Genomic DNA, 20,387 nt, shown 5'->3' on the forward strand with positions numbered 1-20,387 from the left:
TGATTGAATTGGATGCTAGGTTCAGGGAATAGACCAGAAGTTAGTTATTAAAAATGTTCACTAGCTAACCTTTTATGCACAGTCAATATTGGTTTAAATTGAGCGAGGACTGTTTGTATCTATTTGCAGTTCTTAAAAAAATACAGTGGTAATGTATACAAGCACTGATCAGGTGGTTCAGTTAAATAGTTTGAATAACTCAATTCGTTATATCCTTCCACATGAAATGTTTAATGTGGCTCTGAGAGCGATCTGTCCATTGACTAGCCAAGTTATGTGATTGATAAGTGCATACAACTTCTGCAGGGTCATACATTATGTTGGACGGGCTAAATGAAATCATATTGCAGTCTTGCTGAGAATTATATGTCCTGATAGTTGTGATGTAGACAAAATATTTATTTTGAGATCAAGTAAATATCAAAATTAATAAAACAGTCTTTCCCAAATCTCATCATGCAATGTGGTGAAACTCTTAACTCTAACTATTGATATTTCAGTATACTCTGAATTTTCTTCGTTCTTCCCTATAAGAACTTGGTTGTTTTTTTTAATTTAATAAATCCAAGGGTAGCTTTACAATCTATATCCCAAAGGTGTTTTTTAAAGAGGCAACAAATGAAATCCTTCCCCATCACCCAGTCACAGCTTCTTGGATGAGAAGCAAAATGTCTTCAAAGAAAAATCAAAGTCCAGTTGCCTCCTAAAAAAGCACTTTGGGGACAAACATGACCTGGATGATTGAGAATCCCCATAGAAAATACAGTCTATATACTACTGTATTTTAATAAGATGAACACATTTGTTTGGACCCAGAGAGGCAAATACAAAAAAATATCTCTTTCCATTTGAGTTTTACAGCATATTTATGACACAGATCATAGAAATACATACTCATATTCAATGACATAAAAACCATATTTCCAAGGATAAAATTAAAAATAAGTCTCAATTTAGTTGCCAGATTTGTTTTTTCCTGTACTTTCTTAAATGATCCTTGTTTATAAGAATCAGGTTTTGCTCATTACTTATGTTGATTCATATCAAGAAGCTACAGTGTGTTCCCAAAAGATTTATTTAAAATAAATATTTTCCTACTAGGGATAATATTTGTAGTTACTCTTTTCTGCAAGGCAGTATTTTGGTCTCTCTTATTGCCTGAAATGGTACAGTGGGCCAATAGATATGTCAAAATGTAACTATTGTGTGATTGTTTAATAAAAATGATTTGGAAATGTATGTGTGTACAAAACATATATTTCTAATAATTCTTCAAATTCACAGTTCTACCTTTAATAAAGTATAGATATGCAAGTTCAGTGTTGCCTATTTTATGAAGAAAAACAGAGCCTAACTAAACTCTGCACTACTTAGTTCCCTGACACAAAGCAGATACTTTGACAAGTTATATTTTATGCTGAACCCTTAATTTCTAATAATGGTTTCCTCAAAAAGCTAGTTGAATACAATTGTTTTTATTTGTTAATGGATATACTGTATCGGAATATTGTAAATTGTTTTAATTTTGGTGAGCTGTTTTCCAGTTAGCTGTGCTATCACAGTCTTGTAGTTTACAGATGATGTTGCAGCCTTACTGTGACATTGTCATATACTTACCACATGATTCTTTTCATTTAAAAAAAATGAAAACAAGTATGCTGTGAAGCAAAGTCCAAATTTCAGTTGTAATATTTATTTCCAACAATGCTTCAAGGGCCCACATATATCCTGCAGATATTCTTAGAAAGTAAATATATGATACAGTTTGTATTCTAGTTCTTTCTTTAGGAGTGTGTGTATCAGACCAGAAAAAAGCAAAATAAAACAGAAGTAATCTAATATGGTTAAAGCATTCTCGGAAATTAAAACAGTAGTAGAGGACAACATCAGCTTACTTCCTAGTAAGTGTTACTAAACACTTTCAAAACGTCCTTCATATACCTGAAGATTTATCTTTTAAAAAATTGTCTGAAAATTACTGACTTCCCACTGTTAGAACCATCACATACAGTCTAGTATAAGCTGTTGTGGATCTCTGAGGCAATAAGATTTAGAACTCCAATGTAAACTAGTTGGTCTGTATTTTTTGCCTTTCCAGGACCTGGTCCAACATTTTGCATATGACAAATATTGACACAGCTGTAAGTGACCTCAGTGAAGCTAGAATTAGTGACTCCTTGCATGAGTCAAAACAGCTGCCTTCTTCCTTTGCCTTGGTATCCAACTTGCTTTTTGAGCTTAGTAACTGAAGTTACATTGAGGCAAGGCTGTCAAACTCGTGGCCCACATAGCAAATGCGTCACGCGCTGGCCACGCCCATGCCCAATTTAGTGAAGGGGGGAGTCCCGATACGTGACGTGACAATGCCATGGGATGAGTTTCATACCACTGAAGTACTAAGTGCTTACAGATACGGGGGAATTCTGATCATTGCTTTTTAATTGATAAATGTTATTGGTCAGCTTTACACATAGGGGTCTGCTAGGATTTACTACAGACATTCTAATTTTTACAGAGAATGCTGGTAAGCATGTAAGCTATATGAAGGAGCTGTTTTAGGTGATATATCTATTTATATCTGTGTATTATCTGTTGCTGACAAATCCACACCAAATGTTCTAAGGGCCTTTAGACATTTTGTTAAGTATCTTCGTTAAACCAACTAGTTTGTAATTTACTGAGTCCTCCTTTCCCTTTTTGAATAATACAATTCTGCTTACCTTTCCCTAATCTTTCAAACCCCTTCCTGTTCTCCAGGAGCCTTTAAAGATTATTTCAACCAGTTCCTTAAACACTCCGGGATTTAATTCATTTGGCCTTGGAATCTTAAATTCATTTAAAGCAGCAATTGGTCCTGAATTTTATCCCCCTTCCCCATTTCTTCAATCGAGAGGAGAGACAAAGTTATAAAATAATCTCATCCTCTCCCTATATTCTTTTATTGAAAAACATGAAGTGGAGTACATCAGAAATAAAAAAAAGCTATCGATTCTTTTTTCATTTCTGATGTACTCTCCTTACCACCAAAAAGCCTCTTATATTTTGCCTTCCTCACTAACCTCATTTTATTGTTGGAGTTTTAAGTCCTAGCTCCATCCTAAAGCTTGGGCTATCACTTGTACTCCTCACAAAATCCCTGCTTTCCTTTCCTTTCCATCTTTCTTAGTTTATCAGTGAACCTACTGTTCCATCTGTTATTATTTTCCCAATTTTCCTTATGGGGATTTTTGGTATCTGTTTATCTCCCATGCCTCTTGAGCTTGTTTACTTTTGAGGATTTTCAATGATGATTGTTGCTCAATTTTGACCTAAGTTCATTAAACACTGCACATAACTAACTTTTCTCAGAGTTTTGAACGTCAATATCGCATGTTGCTCTAGTTTTCTTTTTTCTTTTGGTCAAAATTTGGTCCAGTTAATTGAATTTGTTTCTTCAGGTTTCTGAAAAAATGAAATTGTCTGCAAATAAACTAGAAACCTGTTGGATCTTGTATTTTTATTTGAATTAGAATCCAGATAATCTGCTTCATCCTGAGTCCTCTGAAGCTATTCAGCTACCTTCTCAATCAGTTTCCCCAAAAAGCAGGTTAGAAACTGGGTGAAAATTGTCTAATATAGTGGGGTTCAGCAATGGCTTTTTGAGGAGGCAAATCAAGAGGTAGAGATAAATAACTCCCTGACTTGAAGAATTTACCACCACCAAAATCCACTCACACAACACCCCTGGGCCATCTTAACAAGCCAGGAGGGGCAAAATCTAAAGAATAGGTGACTTGAGTTCACAATCCTAAGGAATCTGTCCACTTTATCAGGCCCAACAGATACAAACCATTCCAAACAACTTCTCTGGATTAGCAATCGGGCCAGCATCTAACTATGAGTCAATGTGAGCAAATGTCTTACCAATGTTGAACAAATTCTTCCACAGTCCCCTGCAGGGAGTTTTTGAGCCCCCTCTATCCAAGATGGGATGTATCATCCGAAACAGCCACAGAATGGCGATAAAGGCGGAGAAGTACTGATGCTTCCTTCACCCTTACTCTACCACAAGGTAGGCCTTGATAGCAGCTCTAACCTGTGTCCAATTAAATTTTTCCCTTGTAGAATGTCAGCAATGCTCTAGATCAGGGGTGTCAAACTCATGGCGTCATAGCAGCATCATGTGACGTGACTTTTTCCCCTTCACTAAACCGAGTGTGGGGGTGGCCAGTGTGTGACACATCCTTAATTTTTTCATCAGCCATGGAGAAGGCCAAATCCAACCACTAAAGAGATCACATAGGTGCAATCTGATTGAAAGCCTCACCCACCCCCCTTATTCTAAGTGGCAACAAAGACTTTGGGCGTAATAACAACTCCCAGCTCTCTCTGAGACCCATCAGATTTCATCAGTCATGGGGGAAGAGGGCAAACCAATCTAATGGAGCTGGCCAGTGGTGGGATTCAAATATTTTTACCACCAGTTTGGTGGGCGTGGCTTGATGGGCGCGCTTTGCACCAAATGTGCATTTTGCGCAGGCGCAGAGGCATTCTAACTCACCTCCTGCAAACCTGCACGATCCCGGTTGCTTCAGCAGCTGCCGCACGGCACTCTTCTATGCCTTGCAAAGCAGCTGGGCTTCAAATCCAGAGGATAAAGGTGAGTATGGGAGCCTGGGTGGGTGGGTTGGCCCAACAGCAGAGTGGCAGAGAGAACCGGTTTGGTCTCCGCTGCTCATCACTGCTACTGGCTCAGCAGAACCAGGCCGAAATGGTAGAATACCACCACTGGAGCTGACCTCTCTGCAGTAGATGGTGACACTAAAGAATCTTATGGTAATCAGGGCATGATGTGACCATGACAAGGGGAACACAAAAAACTCCCCTCATTTCAGATCGCATATCTCTTTCCAAGAGTAACACCTGATCTGATCTGTGGCCACTGTCTTTCCTCAGGCTCTGGATGACTTGGGAGAGACCCATGGCCATCATGGTGGCCATAAATCTCTGGGCCACCTCAGACCTCATTGAGAAGGTAGATTAAAGTCCCACAAGACCATGAATCTGGGAGACCCAAAGATAAGGAGTTTAGGGAAGGAGGTTGGTGCAACAGCAACAATCCCAACTGATCCTTAGAATCCAATTTCATGAACAGGTTCTTACAATTGGTGACCTCTGGTGCAGCACTCCTGAAGACCAAAAGTGATTCCCGGATGACAACCACCACACCTCAACTCTTTATTGATGCTACACCCCAAACCTAGGTGGGCATATCTCAGAAAAGGCCACTCCACATTTCCAGGCCCAGTCAGGTCTCAATAATACATGCCTGGTCCACCCTCTCATTAACATTTAAATCTTAGATTAGGGAGGCCTTACTACAAACTGACCTGACATTTAGAAGCAGCAGTCAAAAGTCAGCCTCTTCCTATCCCATTACATACGTTAACTTATTTTAATTTATGGACCTAAAGTAAGAAGAGCGATGCTGGATTATGTTTTATCTGATATAATAACAACAATTTATTAAAACGGAGTGAACCTTCACTAGGTGATTCCTGTCGTAAAAGGACAATATATAAATCAAGAACTCTCTATTCAAAGTGCATTTGTTCCCTACACCAGGGGGTCTCCAACCTTGGCAACTTTAAGACTTGTGGACTTCAACTCCCAGAATTCTGGGAGTTGAAGTCCATAAGTCTTAAAGTTGCCAAGGTTGGAGGCCCCTGCCCTACACTGATAGATAGCTATGTTAATTTGTATGAAGGCTGCTAATTTCCTTCTTGGCTGGCAGGAGTAGAAGGGCCTCCCATGAGCTCTGCAATTATCCTAAGAATATCTACAACATCTTGTTCAAGATATATTGTGCCTGGTCAGGAAGATCATGGGCTTAAAAGACAGCCATGACCTTTTAGGCAATCAGAAGAGCCTACCATTGTTAGAGATGTGATCTGTCTGATTGTTTCCCCCCTCCAAGTATTGCTAAAGTGATACATCTAATCTTGCAGTTTTCTAAGTGATACATCTAATCTTGCAGTCATATAAGACCCATAACCCAGGTCCTGAGTTGGAAATTTCTCAATCATCCTTTCTTCCTGTATAATGTGTGTTGATTTTCTACTCCTCAAATCCTGTTCTCAACCAGAGGAGGGGACTGTGTAATTGCTCTTTGTACAAGTGGCCAAAGAGTTGTTCCCAGCTGACCTAATGCTAATATTTGCCAACCTCTGGTAGAGATAACAGATATTAACCCATTTGTGAAAGAGACAGACAGAAAGAAGCAAGCTTCTGGGGTTGGTAGCTCATCTCCAGCATTTACTTTTTGTGTCAGAGAAGAATTGGAAAAGCTTAAATAAATTATATTTTGTATCACTTTGGAATATTCAAAGTCTGAATTTTTAAATAAAGTTAGCTCCTTCCAAATGTTTTAAGCTTCAGATTGCTTCAGTCCAGCCAACTCAGACAATATCAAAAAGTTGTGGCAATTGTAGCTCAAAAGAAATATTCAAAATGATGGATTAAATGTTGTTAATTTTTTCCTTATCCAAAATAATTCAAAGGTTAGACTTTAATTTTAATGGGCAGGCTGGATCTGTTGAGATAGTGGCAGTGCCAGCACTATTTCCTAGTAAAGCTATGAAATCTAGTCTATTAGAAGCAGCAGAGAGGCAGATAAAAATAACTTCATCATCTACCGTGAAGATTAAAAACTCTCCCAAGTGAAGCTCAATTCTTGATGACTACATATTCAAACTGATAAGATCTTGACATGTAAAAAAGAGCTTTAAATCATCAAACAACCTATGGGGTCACTTTGCTGAGCAGCTTTAAGGATACATTTTTACATGTATTCAATAATTCATATTCATTATTATTCAAAATTAGAACTAGAGTTGAAGCAACTTTACCAGTCCTCTTTGGGATTGTCTTTAATATTGAAAACTGGATATATACATGTGTATGTAAAATAACAAGTCTGGTGGGAGTGTTGTATGGATCGTTGGCATACTTTTCCATACATAGTTTATTTATTTTTATTTATTTATTTTATTTGTCAAGCATGTATTAGATAACAGATATAAGTATAAACATGATTATTAATACATGAAATGGATAAGAATAAACCGGAACATTAGGACAGGGACAGTAGGCACGTTGGTATGCTTATGCATGCCCCTTAAAGACCTCTTAAAAATAGGATGAGATCAACAGTAGACAGTCTAAGGTTAAAATTTTTGGGGTTTGGGGAAGAAACCATAGAGTCAGGTAGAATATTTCAGGCAATGACCACTCTGTTGCTGAAGTCGTATTTCCTGCAATCGAGTTTGGTGAGGTTTACCTTGAGTTTGTATCTATTATGTTCTTGTGTATTGTTGTGGTTGATGTGGTCAAGACCCATGAATGTGTTTACCTAAATCTCATCCCTTAGTCAACCCAAATTCTCCTTCATACATGCACCTTACCTCAATTTGACAGAACAGTTTTCCCAGGTTGCAATGGAAGAGAACGGCAGAGAATCTATAATTTCTCCTCAATCCCTGTTACCCTTTGAGATAAAATCAAGAAACAAATGCCATAAAAAATACTAGGATTACTTTATTGCTATAAGCTATAATAATAAAATCTTGAAAAAGCTAAGTATTTCTGCTTCCCGCCCTCTTAAACCAAAGAGACTTATGTCAGGGCAATCCTAAGCCTTGTCACACCTTCATGTTTTCACAATGGTGGTCATATATTTTCTTCATGGCCATCCCTGTTCTCCTCTACACTGTTTGATAATATGCTAATTGGCAGACAAGGGAATGTTTACATATAGAGTAGGCATCCCAGCACAATAGCGAATGTTTTTACAACAGCTTGTTTGTTTGATTACAAAACCAATGATGTGCCTATCACTGGGCTAACGGCAGTAGGAATCATATGATCTGACATGGCATGTTTTCTATCTGTGTCTAGTCCCACCCAATGATATTGCTTTGGCCACAAGAATCTAGAATTTATTGCATCTAATGGTACCTGGCTGAATTTATTTAAACTTTGAAAGCTAAACAGGGTGGTGGATCAGAGATTACCAGGAAATATGAGCCACTGTAGGCTACACTGGAAAGTTGCAAACATCAAAGAAATAAATCTTTAACCCTCAAATTTGTATCAGAGTAAGTGTTTGTCTCATCTTGCAAGCAAGAAGACATCCTTTGTCTCTTTCTAGATATGCCTTCTAAGATTTTTGTATATTCAACTTCAAACTTCAAACGTGCCTTCATTAAAATGTTCATCTTATCAATACAAGAACCAATTTCTACCTCCTGTAAATCCTTGAAGTTGATAAACAAGATCCCAAATTCTTGAAAGCCAGATTATTCAACATATACAACAATTCATATAAAGGCTATTCATGGGACAGTCTGGTTTCATTTTAATGCTAAAATGTCTATGCTCTAGTTTATTCATGATTAAATTCTACAATCTTCCCAAAACTATATTCAATTCATATTCAGTAAACAGAGGTCATTACTATATACATATGCACATGCATTAAAAATACATGTTCCAACGACAAGCAAAATAAAAATGTTATACCTGAGAGAACCAAACTTTCTTAATCCAATTATTGTGGAAACCCATCCTTTACCTTCTATGAAATCTATGAAGTTTTGGAGTTGTTTGCCACATCCTCATGTATCTAGCTAACTGTTCCTTTACAGCAACAGCTTCTCTGCACAATGGAAAATAAAATGACAGTCATTGGGTTTGACAATTGTTCTCCTAAAATGGTATGGCCACAGGGTGCAGTGCTTCAGTGCTGTAACAAATGATAGATAATAAGGCATCTATGTAACATTATCCAGACCAACAGGCACACAGAGATAAACATGTACATACCATTCAAAGGAGATAATTAAAAAGCCCAAAAGGAAACAAAAAGACTAAAACACCTCCCCACCAGCAATCAACAGCCCTGTGAGTAGAGATTAACACCAGGGTTAACATTAGACCATCAAAGAGTAAGCAATATCCCAGCCAAGGAACTGCCAACTCAGACAAACAAGCTAACAATAAATAACCCAATCAAGGAACCACCAAGACCATTCCCACCAACACTGACAGGGCAAGCCACTAGTATATACCGTATTTGCCGGCGTATAAGACGACTGGGCGTATAAGACGACCCCCAACATTTCCACTCAAAATATAGAGTTTGTTATATACTCGCCGTATAAGACTACCCCCTCTTCCACACACCTTCCACTTTTGCACTTTTTTTTTTTTTTGACGCACTTTTCTGCTTTGGACAATTTTGAAATGAGCTAATCCAATTTTGAACCAAGAATATGCAAATAGCTATGGAGTTTAGAAATGAGTTTTAAAAATATTTTTCATTGCTTACCATTAAGCGTAAAATATGTTGTAAATAAAATGAGAACACAGGAAACGTTCTCTTCTCAATACAGCTGATCTCTCTCTCTCTCTCTCTCTCTCTCTCTCTCTCTCTCACACACACACACACACACACACACACACCAAAAACCCGGACACTGAAAAGGCTGCCAAGGAACAGTATATTCAATGCCTTCTCTTTAATCAAGAAACAAGGAATTCCTTAGAATCTTTTTTTCCCCAAGTGGCCCTCTTTAAAAAAAAATGGAGGTAACACTTTCATTCAAAAAGTCTTCCAGTATCTGGAGTCGCTCAGACATATTGAAGTGAGGCAGGAGAGTAAGTGAAATTTGAAATGATCCAGCTACCGTTTTCTTCCCCTCCCGCTCAAGGCCATTATCTCCACGTCAAACGAACGAGGGAGGCAAAGAAGCCAAACACGCAAAAAGGATCTCTTTATTTTCCTACACAAGGTCACACCTACTTTTCTGCATTCAAAGGACAACCTCTCCTCACCACCACCACACACACACACACACACCCCAATACCCGCAAACAATGTTCTGGGCATTAATCACCATTGCTACATTAACCTGGTAAATTTATACCCTGCCTCCCCCAGTGTTGCTTTGACGGCAGGATTTCACACAGCGGGCGCCGCTCGCCTCTTCTCCGCTCTCCCACCGTTCGCACATGTTGGAAGCACCGTAAAACCTGATAACCCACCCGGGGCTCCCCATCCTTAACCTACAGCCGCCCGCATGCAAAACCTGCGTGCAAAAAGAAAAAAAGAAAAAGAAAAGTACGCCGCACGTGAGGATCTTCGAATCCTCTCCTCCCTACACCGCTAAGGAAGGAAGAGGGGGAAAGGTTGCGCAGCGCGTGGCGAGTGACACCCGCCACACACACACACACACACACACACACACACACACCGCTCCCCCAGCCTCCCTCCCGGCTGCAACTCAAGCTTGAAGTGGGAGTCGGAGTCCTCCCGCGTATAAGACGACCCCCACTTGGAGGCATGTTTTTCAGGGCAAAAAGTCGCCTTATACGCCGGCAAATACGGTAAAATGAGAGAAAATCCAACTCCATACTGGCACTGATGGCATTATCTACCGTGTTTCTCCAACAATACGGCTTCCACCAATAGGAAGGCCCAGCATGATTTCTAGGCATGAGGTGAAATTAAGCCCCGCCTCCAAAATTTAGGCCTATTTAAACCATGCGTTTCCCCGCCATTTCTCACATCATTCGTTAGAACTACACGAGGTGAAGAGAAATGGGGGGAAGGGCGGGGGATGGGGAGAAAACTTGCCTTTAGGAGTGCCCTGCAGGTAGCCTAGGCTAGAATACCCCAATAGCCGATAGAAGCTCCCCAAGGCAGAGTCCCCAGCCGCTTCAGGGCGTGGCATGGCTGCCCGTGTCCCCTCGCCTTTAGGCAGTCTCTTTCAGGCGATGGGAGCTCCCCAAGTGCAGTCACCAGCCGTTCCTATCAGCCGATCGAAGTGGCTGGTGACTGCACTTGGGGAGCTTCCATCGCCCGAAAGAGACTGCCTAAAGGCGAGGGGACACGGGCAGCCATGCCATGCCCCAAAGCGGCTGGGGACTCTGCCTTCAAGGGAGCTTTTGTCGGCCGATAGAAGCAGCCTCACGGCGAGGGGAGTGTGTATGGGCCGCTCTAGGTGGGGGAGGAAATTAAGTCACCCCCGAAAAGACAGCCTAGCCGTTTTTTCAGGGGTCAAAAAAAAATAAGGCCCAGCCTTATTTTGTGAGAAACACGGTAGTTTGGTAATGAAGCATCTGCAAGAAAACAACAAAGCTCAGAGAGCACCAAGGATCCTGCAGTGGTATTGTAGTTATTGCAAATATGATAGCTGAAGTGTTCTAGTGAGGTATATTGAGAGAGAACTAAGTCTAGGGGGCAAAGTTAATTTTACAGGTAACTGTGTTTCTTCCCCAGTTAGCATTACAGATTCTTGACATACTGAGGTAAATTCTCTTTGGCAACAGGGAGCTTAGTATACATCATGTTGCCCCTTTCCCTCCCCCCCCTCCCCATGTGCTAAATGTATACACCAGATTTGCTGTGAAAGAAAAACCATTGCTGGAAAGGTTGTGGCAAGTGAACCTCTGTGAACATGTGTATATATTTCTGAGATGTATACCAGAAGTGACTTTAGAATTCCAGTCTGCTTGGTGGGCCTTGCAGAGATGCTTTTCAAGCAGCTGAGTTGTTATTGGGGTTGGGCATTTATCAATGGAAATGGAACAAGATTAGTATACAATGCATGAATCCATGCTGGTAGAGCTTGACAGGAAATGATGGTGGGAGTGGTCAGGATCTGAGATGGATATTCCCACCAGGATTCAAATACATCTTTTTGCCGAAAGTTCTCAAAGTAATCCCAATCTGCAAAGTTCAAAGCTGAACCTGAGTTTCCCTGTTAATAAAAAAAAAAAAAAAAAAAAAACCTTTGCATTAGTTTCTGATAATATTGTAACAACATCATCCATCCGGTGAATCTCTGTTTGTGCCATATTCAGTGATGATGACTTTGAAACCTCATCAACCAATCAATCAGAATTTCACATGGCTTTGACTTTTATGTCCATACACTGGGTACTAAGATATGGTACCAAGGTTTCTTTCATTGCCTTTTCATTTTCCCTTATTTTAAGCCAGGAGAGTCAGATGTCTTCTGCTTCAAAGAGCCTTCATGTTAATTTCATGAAGTACAAGATCAGTCCTCCACTTAAATTTGGTATCCTGAGTCCACTAAATGTGTCCCTGGGGTCTTCCTTATTTATTGATTGCATGTGTCAGTAAGTTTAGAGAAAGCAAAAGTGCACTGAAGACAAGGAGAGAAGAAGCCAGGAGGGGGTTCCTTGGCATTATCATTCCTGACACATTATGACATAGCTTCCTGTTTCTTCATACTGGTTCAACATTAACCCAGGGTAGGCTGCAACATTTCTTCATCTACTTCGTTTGCAGTTCTCCATTTCGAAGCATCCAAGATGGGGCAGAACAGAACCAGAATGCTGAGGACTCTTCTCCTTGCCATCTTCTTTCACCTCACGCTGGGCAACAGCGGTAAGGGATTGAAAGCAGGGAGGAAGAGGGAGAAGTTGAAAAAGATTTGCCAGGTTAATCAGCCCTTTGAGAAGAAAACAGTCTGTGATCTGGAGAGTGAGTAGTTTAGAGGTCAGTGAGATTTCAGAGGAAACACAGAGTAACAATGTTGCCCGGGTAGGACAGCAAAGCTCAGAGTTTATTCTGGGATTGTCCTGTATGCGATAGAAAAGCTAGAAGATGAAGCACTCAGGAGGTCTTTGTCATATAAGAAGTAGCAGCACCTTTCTAAAGAATGCCAGGCAGAGTGACTATGTCAGGCAGTGGATACCACAACTGTGCAAATAAATCCATAGTGCTGCATATATCTTCCAAGAGAACAGCAAAAAAATAGTGGGGAAAATTTACGAAGGAAAGCGAGGAAAACAGCTATTTTTGAGACTTTTAGCCGTTCTTTTTTTACTTTTTAATTTGGGTGTAAATATTTTAATAATACTCAAGAGGCACGTCAGATGAAGCTTTTTGCAGTTTTCTGTGTTTGCTTTGTGATATTGACGGGAAAAGAGCCCCCTTAATCAGTTCTTTCTGGTTGCAGTTCTTTCTTATCTTGATAGAAAAGCTCTTCTTTATACTTTACCAAAGATTGAAACATTCTCTGACCTTTGAGGAGTATGTGTATTGGTGTTTCTAGACAGATATTCCATCTTTCTTTTCTTAATGGATTTTTGTTTCTGAAAAAGTCAGGAGAGGTGACGGGAAAACACAAAAGAAGAAGAAACCCCAGATCCCTGGTATAAATCTTTGCAGTAATGTGCCTCTCTGCATAATAAAAGCCTAATCTGGAAAAGTGTCCTTGAATATAATCATGTCCAAGCCTTTTTTAACTCCTCTTAGGTGACAACAGCACAGACCTTAGCCTGCCAAGCTTCAGTTGTAATACATTTGTTAGTTCTTAAATTCCTCTTCATTGTGTCTCTGGTATTTCTACCTAGGCTGTCCCATTTCTTCCTTTTTTGTTACTAGATAGCCATTTTTGTCTTAACATTCTCCAGAGCTTGTTCCTGAAGATGATTCAGAGATTCTGATATCTGAATTTGGAAAAGAGAAAACAAATGTCCCAGCAAGTTGCATTAGGAGAAAACTACAAAGGTTAGACGAATAGACAGCCAACTTTGCCATCACAGTGGCAGTCACGATGTGGGGGCGAGTAAACAAGTTTTTTCTCTACAGATAGGAAGAGAGAAAAGAAGAAAAAGAAAAGGAAACACATACATTTGGGCTAAACTTTGACTTTATATTATAAGGAAAATGGATTTCTGCCATCATAAGTTCCCAAAGATTTCTTTATACAATCATATTTTATTATGGTTATTAAAAATAATAACGCAACCATGAGATTTATTTTAGAGAGCAATCTTGAATACTTCCAGAATGAGCAAAATCTTCCTCTTCACGAACTATTAACTAAACTGTTTGTTACTAATTAATGACAAAGAAAACTGATAAAAAAGAATAAAGAATAAAGTAAAAAAAACTGAAAGGGAATAGAAAAGCATAGTAAAAGAAAGAGAACAAGATCAAAATCAATGCTGAATTAAAGAATGGCAATCTATCAGGTAATTTCACAGAATTTTCTGTGCTTCATATTGATCAAGGATGGTAGGACTGGTAACATAGCTGTTCATTTCATTTTAAATCAATGCTTAGGGGCTCTGGTGGAAAAAGACACAGAGTTGTGGAGTTGGAAGTCTTTTTGACATCCCAGGCAGTGTCAGATTTAGGCATAAACTACAGTTCAGAGCCTCACAATCCACAGGAATTTATTTATTTTTATTTCTTTCTTTCTCTTTCCTTCTTTCCTTCCTTCCTTCCTTTTACAGTTCTATGTGTCTTTTTATATTCACTATAAACGATGGGAGAGATTATAATCTGTAAAACAGATCAAATCAGCCAAATGATAAACATGTAACTAGTAAACACATTCACTTGGAAATAATTTGTATTTTTCACTTTAAACACCTTGCTATTGAAAAATTAAAAGGCATTTGTGTTTTTCAATTTTGGGGAGAACACCCTTGATCCTCTTTTAGTACACACCTTTGTGAGACTTTTTAGTGTAAGTTTTTAATAAAGGGGCCTCCAAGCTTTCTATAGTTGGCAACTACTAGCAGAGTACAATCCGCAGGGATTCTTATCTTACCTTTACCTCCAAGCTTTATATAGCTTAGGGTCTCACCAAGTCTAAATCTATTTCCACTATTGCACATTTCCAAGGCATTATATTTTTTAGACAGTAGGTATGATCTAGTTCACCTGCTGAAATATTTAGAATTTTACCTGAATTAGCATTCTGGAAAGTGCACTTTGCTTCTGCCTGTTGTGGTTCAGATCATATAGTTCAACCGCTGTCCTCCAGATATTTCACTGCTACAGTTCCTATGATTCCCAACTTAACATGTGCTACAGAAATTTTGGAAATTATAGCTCTAATACATTTGAAAAGCATCAGAATGAGCAGGTTGATATATATTAATTAATGAGAGTCCTACTTCTAGAAGACAGTTGCTTTTCAGGCGTTTCCATTTTAGAATTTGAAAAATTGGAGCTGATCAACCAGTGGCCCTTTCGATGTTGCTCAGTTTTAACTTCAGAAAATTCTAGGCAGTGTGTAAGAGGCAGATGTAAAAAAAATCAATTTTTGTCTTTTTGGTCCACTGACTGAATGTTTTATTTTTACTAGTTTTTCTTGAGCAGAAGGAAGCTTTTTCATTGCTGAGGCGCACACAACGAGCTAACAAGGGGTTCATGGAAGAGCTACACAAAGGTAGTCTAGAGCGGGAGTGTCTGGAAGAAATCTGTGACTATGAGGAGGCCCGTGAAGTCTTTGAGTCCGACATCCATACAGTATGTATCATTTGATATACTAGTTCCTACAACTGGTTAGTTACGTATTTAGAGTCCATCTACAGTCTGAAGTATTTTCTCTGCTATATACAGTAGAGCAAGATTTTTTAAAAAAACATTACCTCTGAAATATTTACTATTCATTATGTAAGGGTTGGAAGGGATCTCAGAGATCATTCAGTGAATGATAGTCTATCACCAACTTGAGCCAGTCTGTTTCATTATGGACTAGCTCTTACCATAAGGAATGATTTCCTGATATTCAGTCACAACCTACTTTCTTGCAATTTACACTAAAATCTATTTTATTTAATTTAAATCTAATACTTCTAACAAATTTTCCTTCAAGGTTCCATAACATCTGGGTTGCTCTTTCCTCTGCTCACCATGTTCTAATCTACTTTGTCTATATCTTCCCTAAAATGCAGTGGCCAGAAGTGGATGCAATGTTCTAGGTATGAGTGACCCAATATACCATAGAGAGGAGCAATGACTTCTCTTGATCAACTATATTACAGCAATAGACTGCACTACTGACAGCAAGATGTTGTGTTCAGTTTCCTTTGCTTTTTTTGACTGAGTCATATCTCCTTCTTACTTCAAAATTTAAATAAAGATCTCAGTTTACAATACTAAATCAGTTTAGCACTGATCAGTCTTCTAAATCAATAATTTTATTTTGCAGGATATATTCTGGGTACAGTATACAGGTATGTTTTGTGTGAGTCTCATCAGATATCCAGAATTTTGCACATAATTTATTGTTGAATGCTTGTTCCAAGTTCTTGATTATTTGTAAGTCAATGGTCAGAATCAAATATGTGTATTCTACATACATATATATTAGAACTCACAGTTTCCATGTCTATGCTAGATGGGAATTAAAATAATAAATATCAGGAGAATGAAAGAAGGAAGGAAATAGTTCTATGGCTTGATTATGGGGGAGCATTTTGTGGAGAAGCAGAAGAAAAGTCATTCATACTTTTAGGCATGATAATAATTTCCAGTGATAATTCCAGTGATAATTAGATTTGATTAGGTTTATAAATTAGCCGCTGGTCTCCTTGGACTAAATATTTTTCTTCTTTTGCTAGTTTGCAGCACTCTGTTGCAAAAGAGAGAAGTTCTGGATGAGTGTCTGAAAGGTAAAAACATTGTGGAGGATCCATGATTCCTTTCTTGGTGATAATGGGCACAAGGAAGTTCCTTTTTTGAAGAGAGTGGAGGCAAATTCTGAACTGATGACAAAGTAACTGTTAGAGCAGTAAGAGAAAGAGGCAAGATTTTTCAATGGGAAAACCCTATTCAATTCAATGGGACATTTTGAACGTTGTGCGGTGGTTCAGTGGCTAAGATGCTTAGCTTGTTGATAGAAAGTTCAGCGGTCACCATATAACAGAGTCATCTCCTGTTACTTGTCCCAGCTTTTGCCAACCTAGCAGTTCGAAAGCATGTAAAAATGCAAGTAGAAAAATAGGGACCACTTTGGTGGGAAGGTAACAGCGTTCCGTGCGCCTTTGCCATTTAGTCATGCCGGCCACATGACCACAGAGATGTCTTCGGACAGTGCTGGCTCTTCAGCTTTGTAATGGAGATGAGCACCGCCCCCTAGAGCCAGAAATGACTAGCACATATGTGTGAGGGGAACCTTTACCTTTTATATAGTATACACAACTGTGTACACATGGGAAGGAATTTAGTTGCACATATTCATCCTTAAAGATATTGATAATTTCCAATATATGACATTTTACAACAAATGCCTTGTATATTTATAGAATATTTAAGCTACTAGTTCTAGCACGGCTTTAAGCCTTCATGTTGTTTCTTTACTTTATTAGGTAGAGATGGGATTGGAATCCTGCAGGTATTTTGTGATGCATTTAAAAAATAGATCTGGGTGTAAAATCACTGAAGTTTGTGATTATTTCTTTGGAAGATTGTGATTATTTAAGACTCTTTAAATTATTTTAAATATTATACATAACTTTTTATAAAGATCTATTATTTAATCAATGGCCACATCACCTGATAGCTATTTATATCAATAGTCTATTAGAAATACTATACTGAATTTTCATATAACTTCTGACATAGGAGCTGTTTAAAAATTAATGAGTTTTGGTGAACCTATTTACAACATTCATTGGCCTCTTCTCAAAAGTAATCATAAACCTTGACAAATGCGATCAGCCCTGTATGTTCCGTCACCCCAAATCCAAGCCTATACCGTGAAATCTTCAGCTTGATTCTCCATGCTAAGATTTCTGTTTCATTCATTCTGTGCTTTGAACTCTTGATAGGTTCCTGTATCCTAGGAACAGGGCAGAATTACAGAGGAAAGATTTCAGTCACCAAGTCAGGAACTGAATGTCAGTTCTGGTCCAGCAAATTTCCTCACAAACCTCAGTAAGTTTATTTATCTTTAGAAAATTCTGTACTGTCTTTTAATTCCTAGAGGCAGATCCTAAGTCAGCTTGAATAAGAGTTTTCAGAGCCACCCAACAATGAATAGAACAAGATTATAGCTACCCAACTTAAATATACTGAAAGCCAGCTGGAAGAAAAATATATTTGTTGCTTACTAAAACCAAACAAGCAGCCTTCCTTGCCTGAAAAATAATTCTAAATGCAAAAAAAAAAAAAACCAAGTGGATTCTAAGGTTGTTTCCTCCATACTGACAGTGGAATATCTTTCAGCAAAGATAGCTGTACGCAGAGATGCAAGCTGACGTGTGATTTTGCATGTGCTCTTTTCAGCACATGCAAAAGCTGAGAAAGTTTACCACTGTTGTCTAAGGAGTTTTTTTCTAGCAAAAGCTGATAATTTTGCTCGATTTCTTCTCAGCCCCTACTAAATCTAGGGTGTTGGAGGTAGATGTCAGGGTTCCTTGGAAGACTGGTTCATCTGTCGGAGACAGAATCTGATTTTAAATTACCAGGTAGAGTAGACCACAATTAAGAAAGGGTCAGCTAGGTCAGTGACGGCGAACCTATGGCATGTGTGTCAAAAGTGACACACAATGTGTTAAGTGACAAGCCAGCATTCACTAACACCCAACAATATCTATTCTCGAAAACACGCACACATCATTATGCCATGATTTTTGGAGGCTGCATAAAAATGGTTCAGAAGTTGTGTGGGAGGGCTGTGATCTCCGGTCCGGAGCCTTCAGAGAAAGAAGGCAAAACCAGGCCGTGCTTTCGCATGACTTTCAAAGGCTACAGAAGAGCTTTCTCTGAAGCCACTTCAGTATGAAGGCCTTGTGTGACCTAGAGCAGCCTTGGGTAGGCCGCAAGGGCCTTCAATACAAAGAGAACATCACCTTAGTGTAAGCGATGTGTGGCAGACTATATTGTTTCTTTTTTACTCAGAGTGGGTGGGGGCGTGACACACCAGCAGAGTCCAGTTAGGCATTTTCTCAATTTTTGCCACGCTGAGACCAAATGTTTTGCCATGATTGAATTAGGGCATAGGAAAAGATATATATTTTGCACATCAGCAGTAAGTAGTCTTGCTCTGATATACTTGTGATTTGCAAACACGGGGTAGTTTATATCACCCTTCTTGTAAATTCAATGCTGGGAAGGGTTCGTTTACTGTATAATGTGGTTGTTTTCAGGTTCAATGGAACAACTCATCCAGATGCCAATCTCACTGAAAACCACTGTAGGAACCCCAACAACAACCTCCAAGGGCCTTGGTGTTACACCCGTAATCCAACAATACGAATAGAAGAGTGTGCTATTCCTGTGTGTGGTGAGTCTCAGTGCTGGTACAAAAGGTAACGTTTGATTAGCTTAATTTATATGAGTTTATGCACAATATATCCTCTAAAACCAGTTTCTATATGGTGGAGGGAAAGACATCCTACATGAGATCAGAGGTACATTCTGCTCAGGTATAACTTTATATAATATGATTGAGGGTTTTTTGGAAGGGTATATGTTGCCTTAGGAGACAACTGTAGGGGGCACAAATGTCAACAATGTAAGCAAGAAGTAGACATGGCTGGAATCAAAAGTGGATGAGCTTCTGACCTTTGCGTTTTTCCTTGACTCTTTCTTTCTTTAGAGAAAAATATTTTATTCAAGTTTACAAATACAAATATAAAGAAAATAATACAATTAGGAAAAATAGAAAAAAATGAAGAAAAGTGCAAAGAAATAAAAGAAAATAAAAAAATAAGAAGAAAAGATAAAGGATAACTCCCCCCTACCTCCAGTTAAATGTACCGGTATAAATCAACTTCAATAACTTAACACCTTCTCTAATAGTGTAATTAAAAAAAAATCTCTTTTTCCATATCTCATATTTTATCAATAATCAATTATAAAAGATCATTGTTCAGTCCTAACCAGCAAAAATCCATTAAGGGCTACAGAAATAGTAACATAAATATTTAGTCAAATATATCTATTTTCTATTCCAGCTTATCATTTTATTTAAGAAATAAGGCAAAAGAAATCTCTCCCTGTTTGTAGACAGATTTTCAAAGCCACATCATTTAATTCTGTTAAAAAAGAAATTCCGTTAATTGCACAACTGTACAATTTAAACCTGGTTAGATAAGTTCATTTTATATTTCTTCTGTTTATTTTTTTTTAAAAAGCTTGATCTTTAATCCTATCACCCCTGGCAGTTTCTTACCATTTTCTCTTTGTTCTCTTTCTGGAACAATTTCAATAATTTAACAATCTTTGTAAATCCAAAATAAAAAGATATTTTTTATTTAAATAATAAATATTCCTGTCAAGAAATTATTCCAATTTATCATTTGTATGTCTTCTTTAGTTATTAAGATATTAGCTGGTTTTAAACATAAATCCATTGTAGCATTGTTTCCATATCATTTTTAAAAAATCAATTTGCAAATTCATATTCAATTCAGCCTATCTTTGTTTTATCCAGTAAACTCTTTTCTTCTATATCCTCTGTTAAATATATATTTTACAGTATCAGTCTTATAAATAATTTCTGAATACAAACAACCATAATTTATCCTGCACTCAATTGGTATTTCTCCATTGTATTAATGGGTCTCTT

At 38.3% G+C, this 20,387-nt stretch overlaps 1 protein-coding gene across 1 annotated transcript in view; it reads left to right on the top strand.

The window, feature by feature from the left end:
• The first annotated feature begins 12,342 nt into the window (after positions 1 to 12,342).
• Positions 12,343 to 20,387, top strand: part of F2 (coagulation factor II, thrombin) — a 28,643-nt gene continuing 20,598 nt past the window's right edge. The window contains exons 1-6 of the mRNA XM_026671237.2: positions 12,343 to 12,454; positions 15,174 to 15,337; positions 16,023 to 16,047; positions 16,435 to 16,485; positions 17,644 to 17,749; positions 18,964 to 19,100. Coding sequence (XP_026527022.2) covers positions 12,379 to 12,454; positions 15,174 to 15,337; positions 16,023 to 16,047; positions 16,435 to 16,485; positions 17,644 to 17,749; positions 18,964 to 19,100 — 559 coding nt within the window. The 5' untranslated portion in view covers positions 12,343 to 12,378. The remainder of the gene's footprint in view (positions 12,455 to 15,173; positions 15,338 to 16,022; positions 16,048 to 16,434; positions 16,486 to 17,643; positions 17,750 to 18,963; positions 19,101 to 20,387) is intronic.

The sequence above is a fragment of the Notechis scutatus genome, chromosome 1 (genome assembly GCF_049901735.1).
Source record: "Notechis scutatus isolate UNSWTSFEM ecotype Mainland chromosome 1, rNotScu1.2, whole genome shotgun sequence".
In the NCBI taxonomy this organism is placed as follows: Eukaryota; Metazoa; Chordata; class Lepidosauria; order Squamata; family Elapidae; genus Notechis; species Notechis scutatus.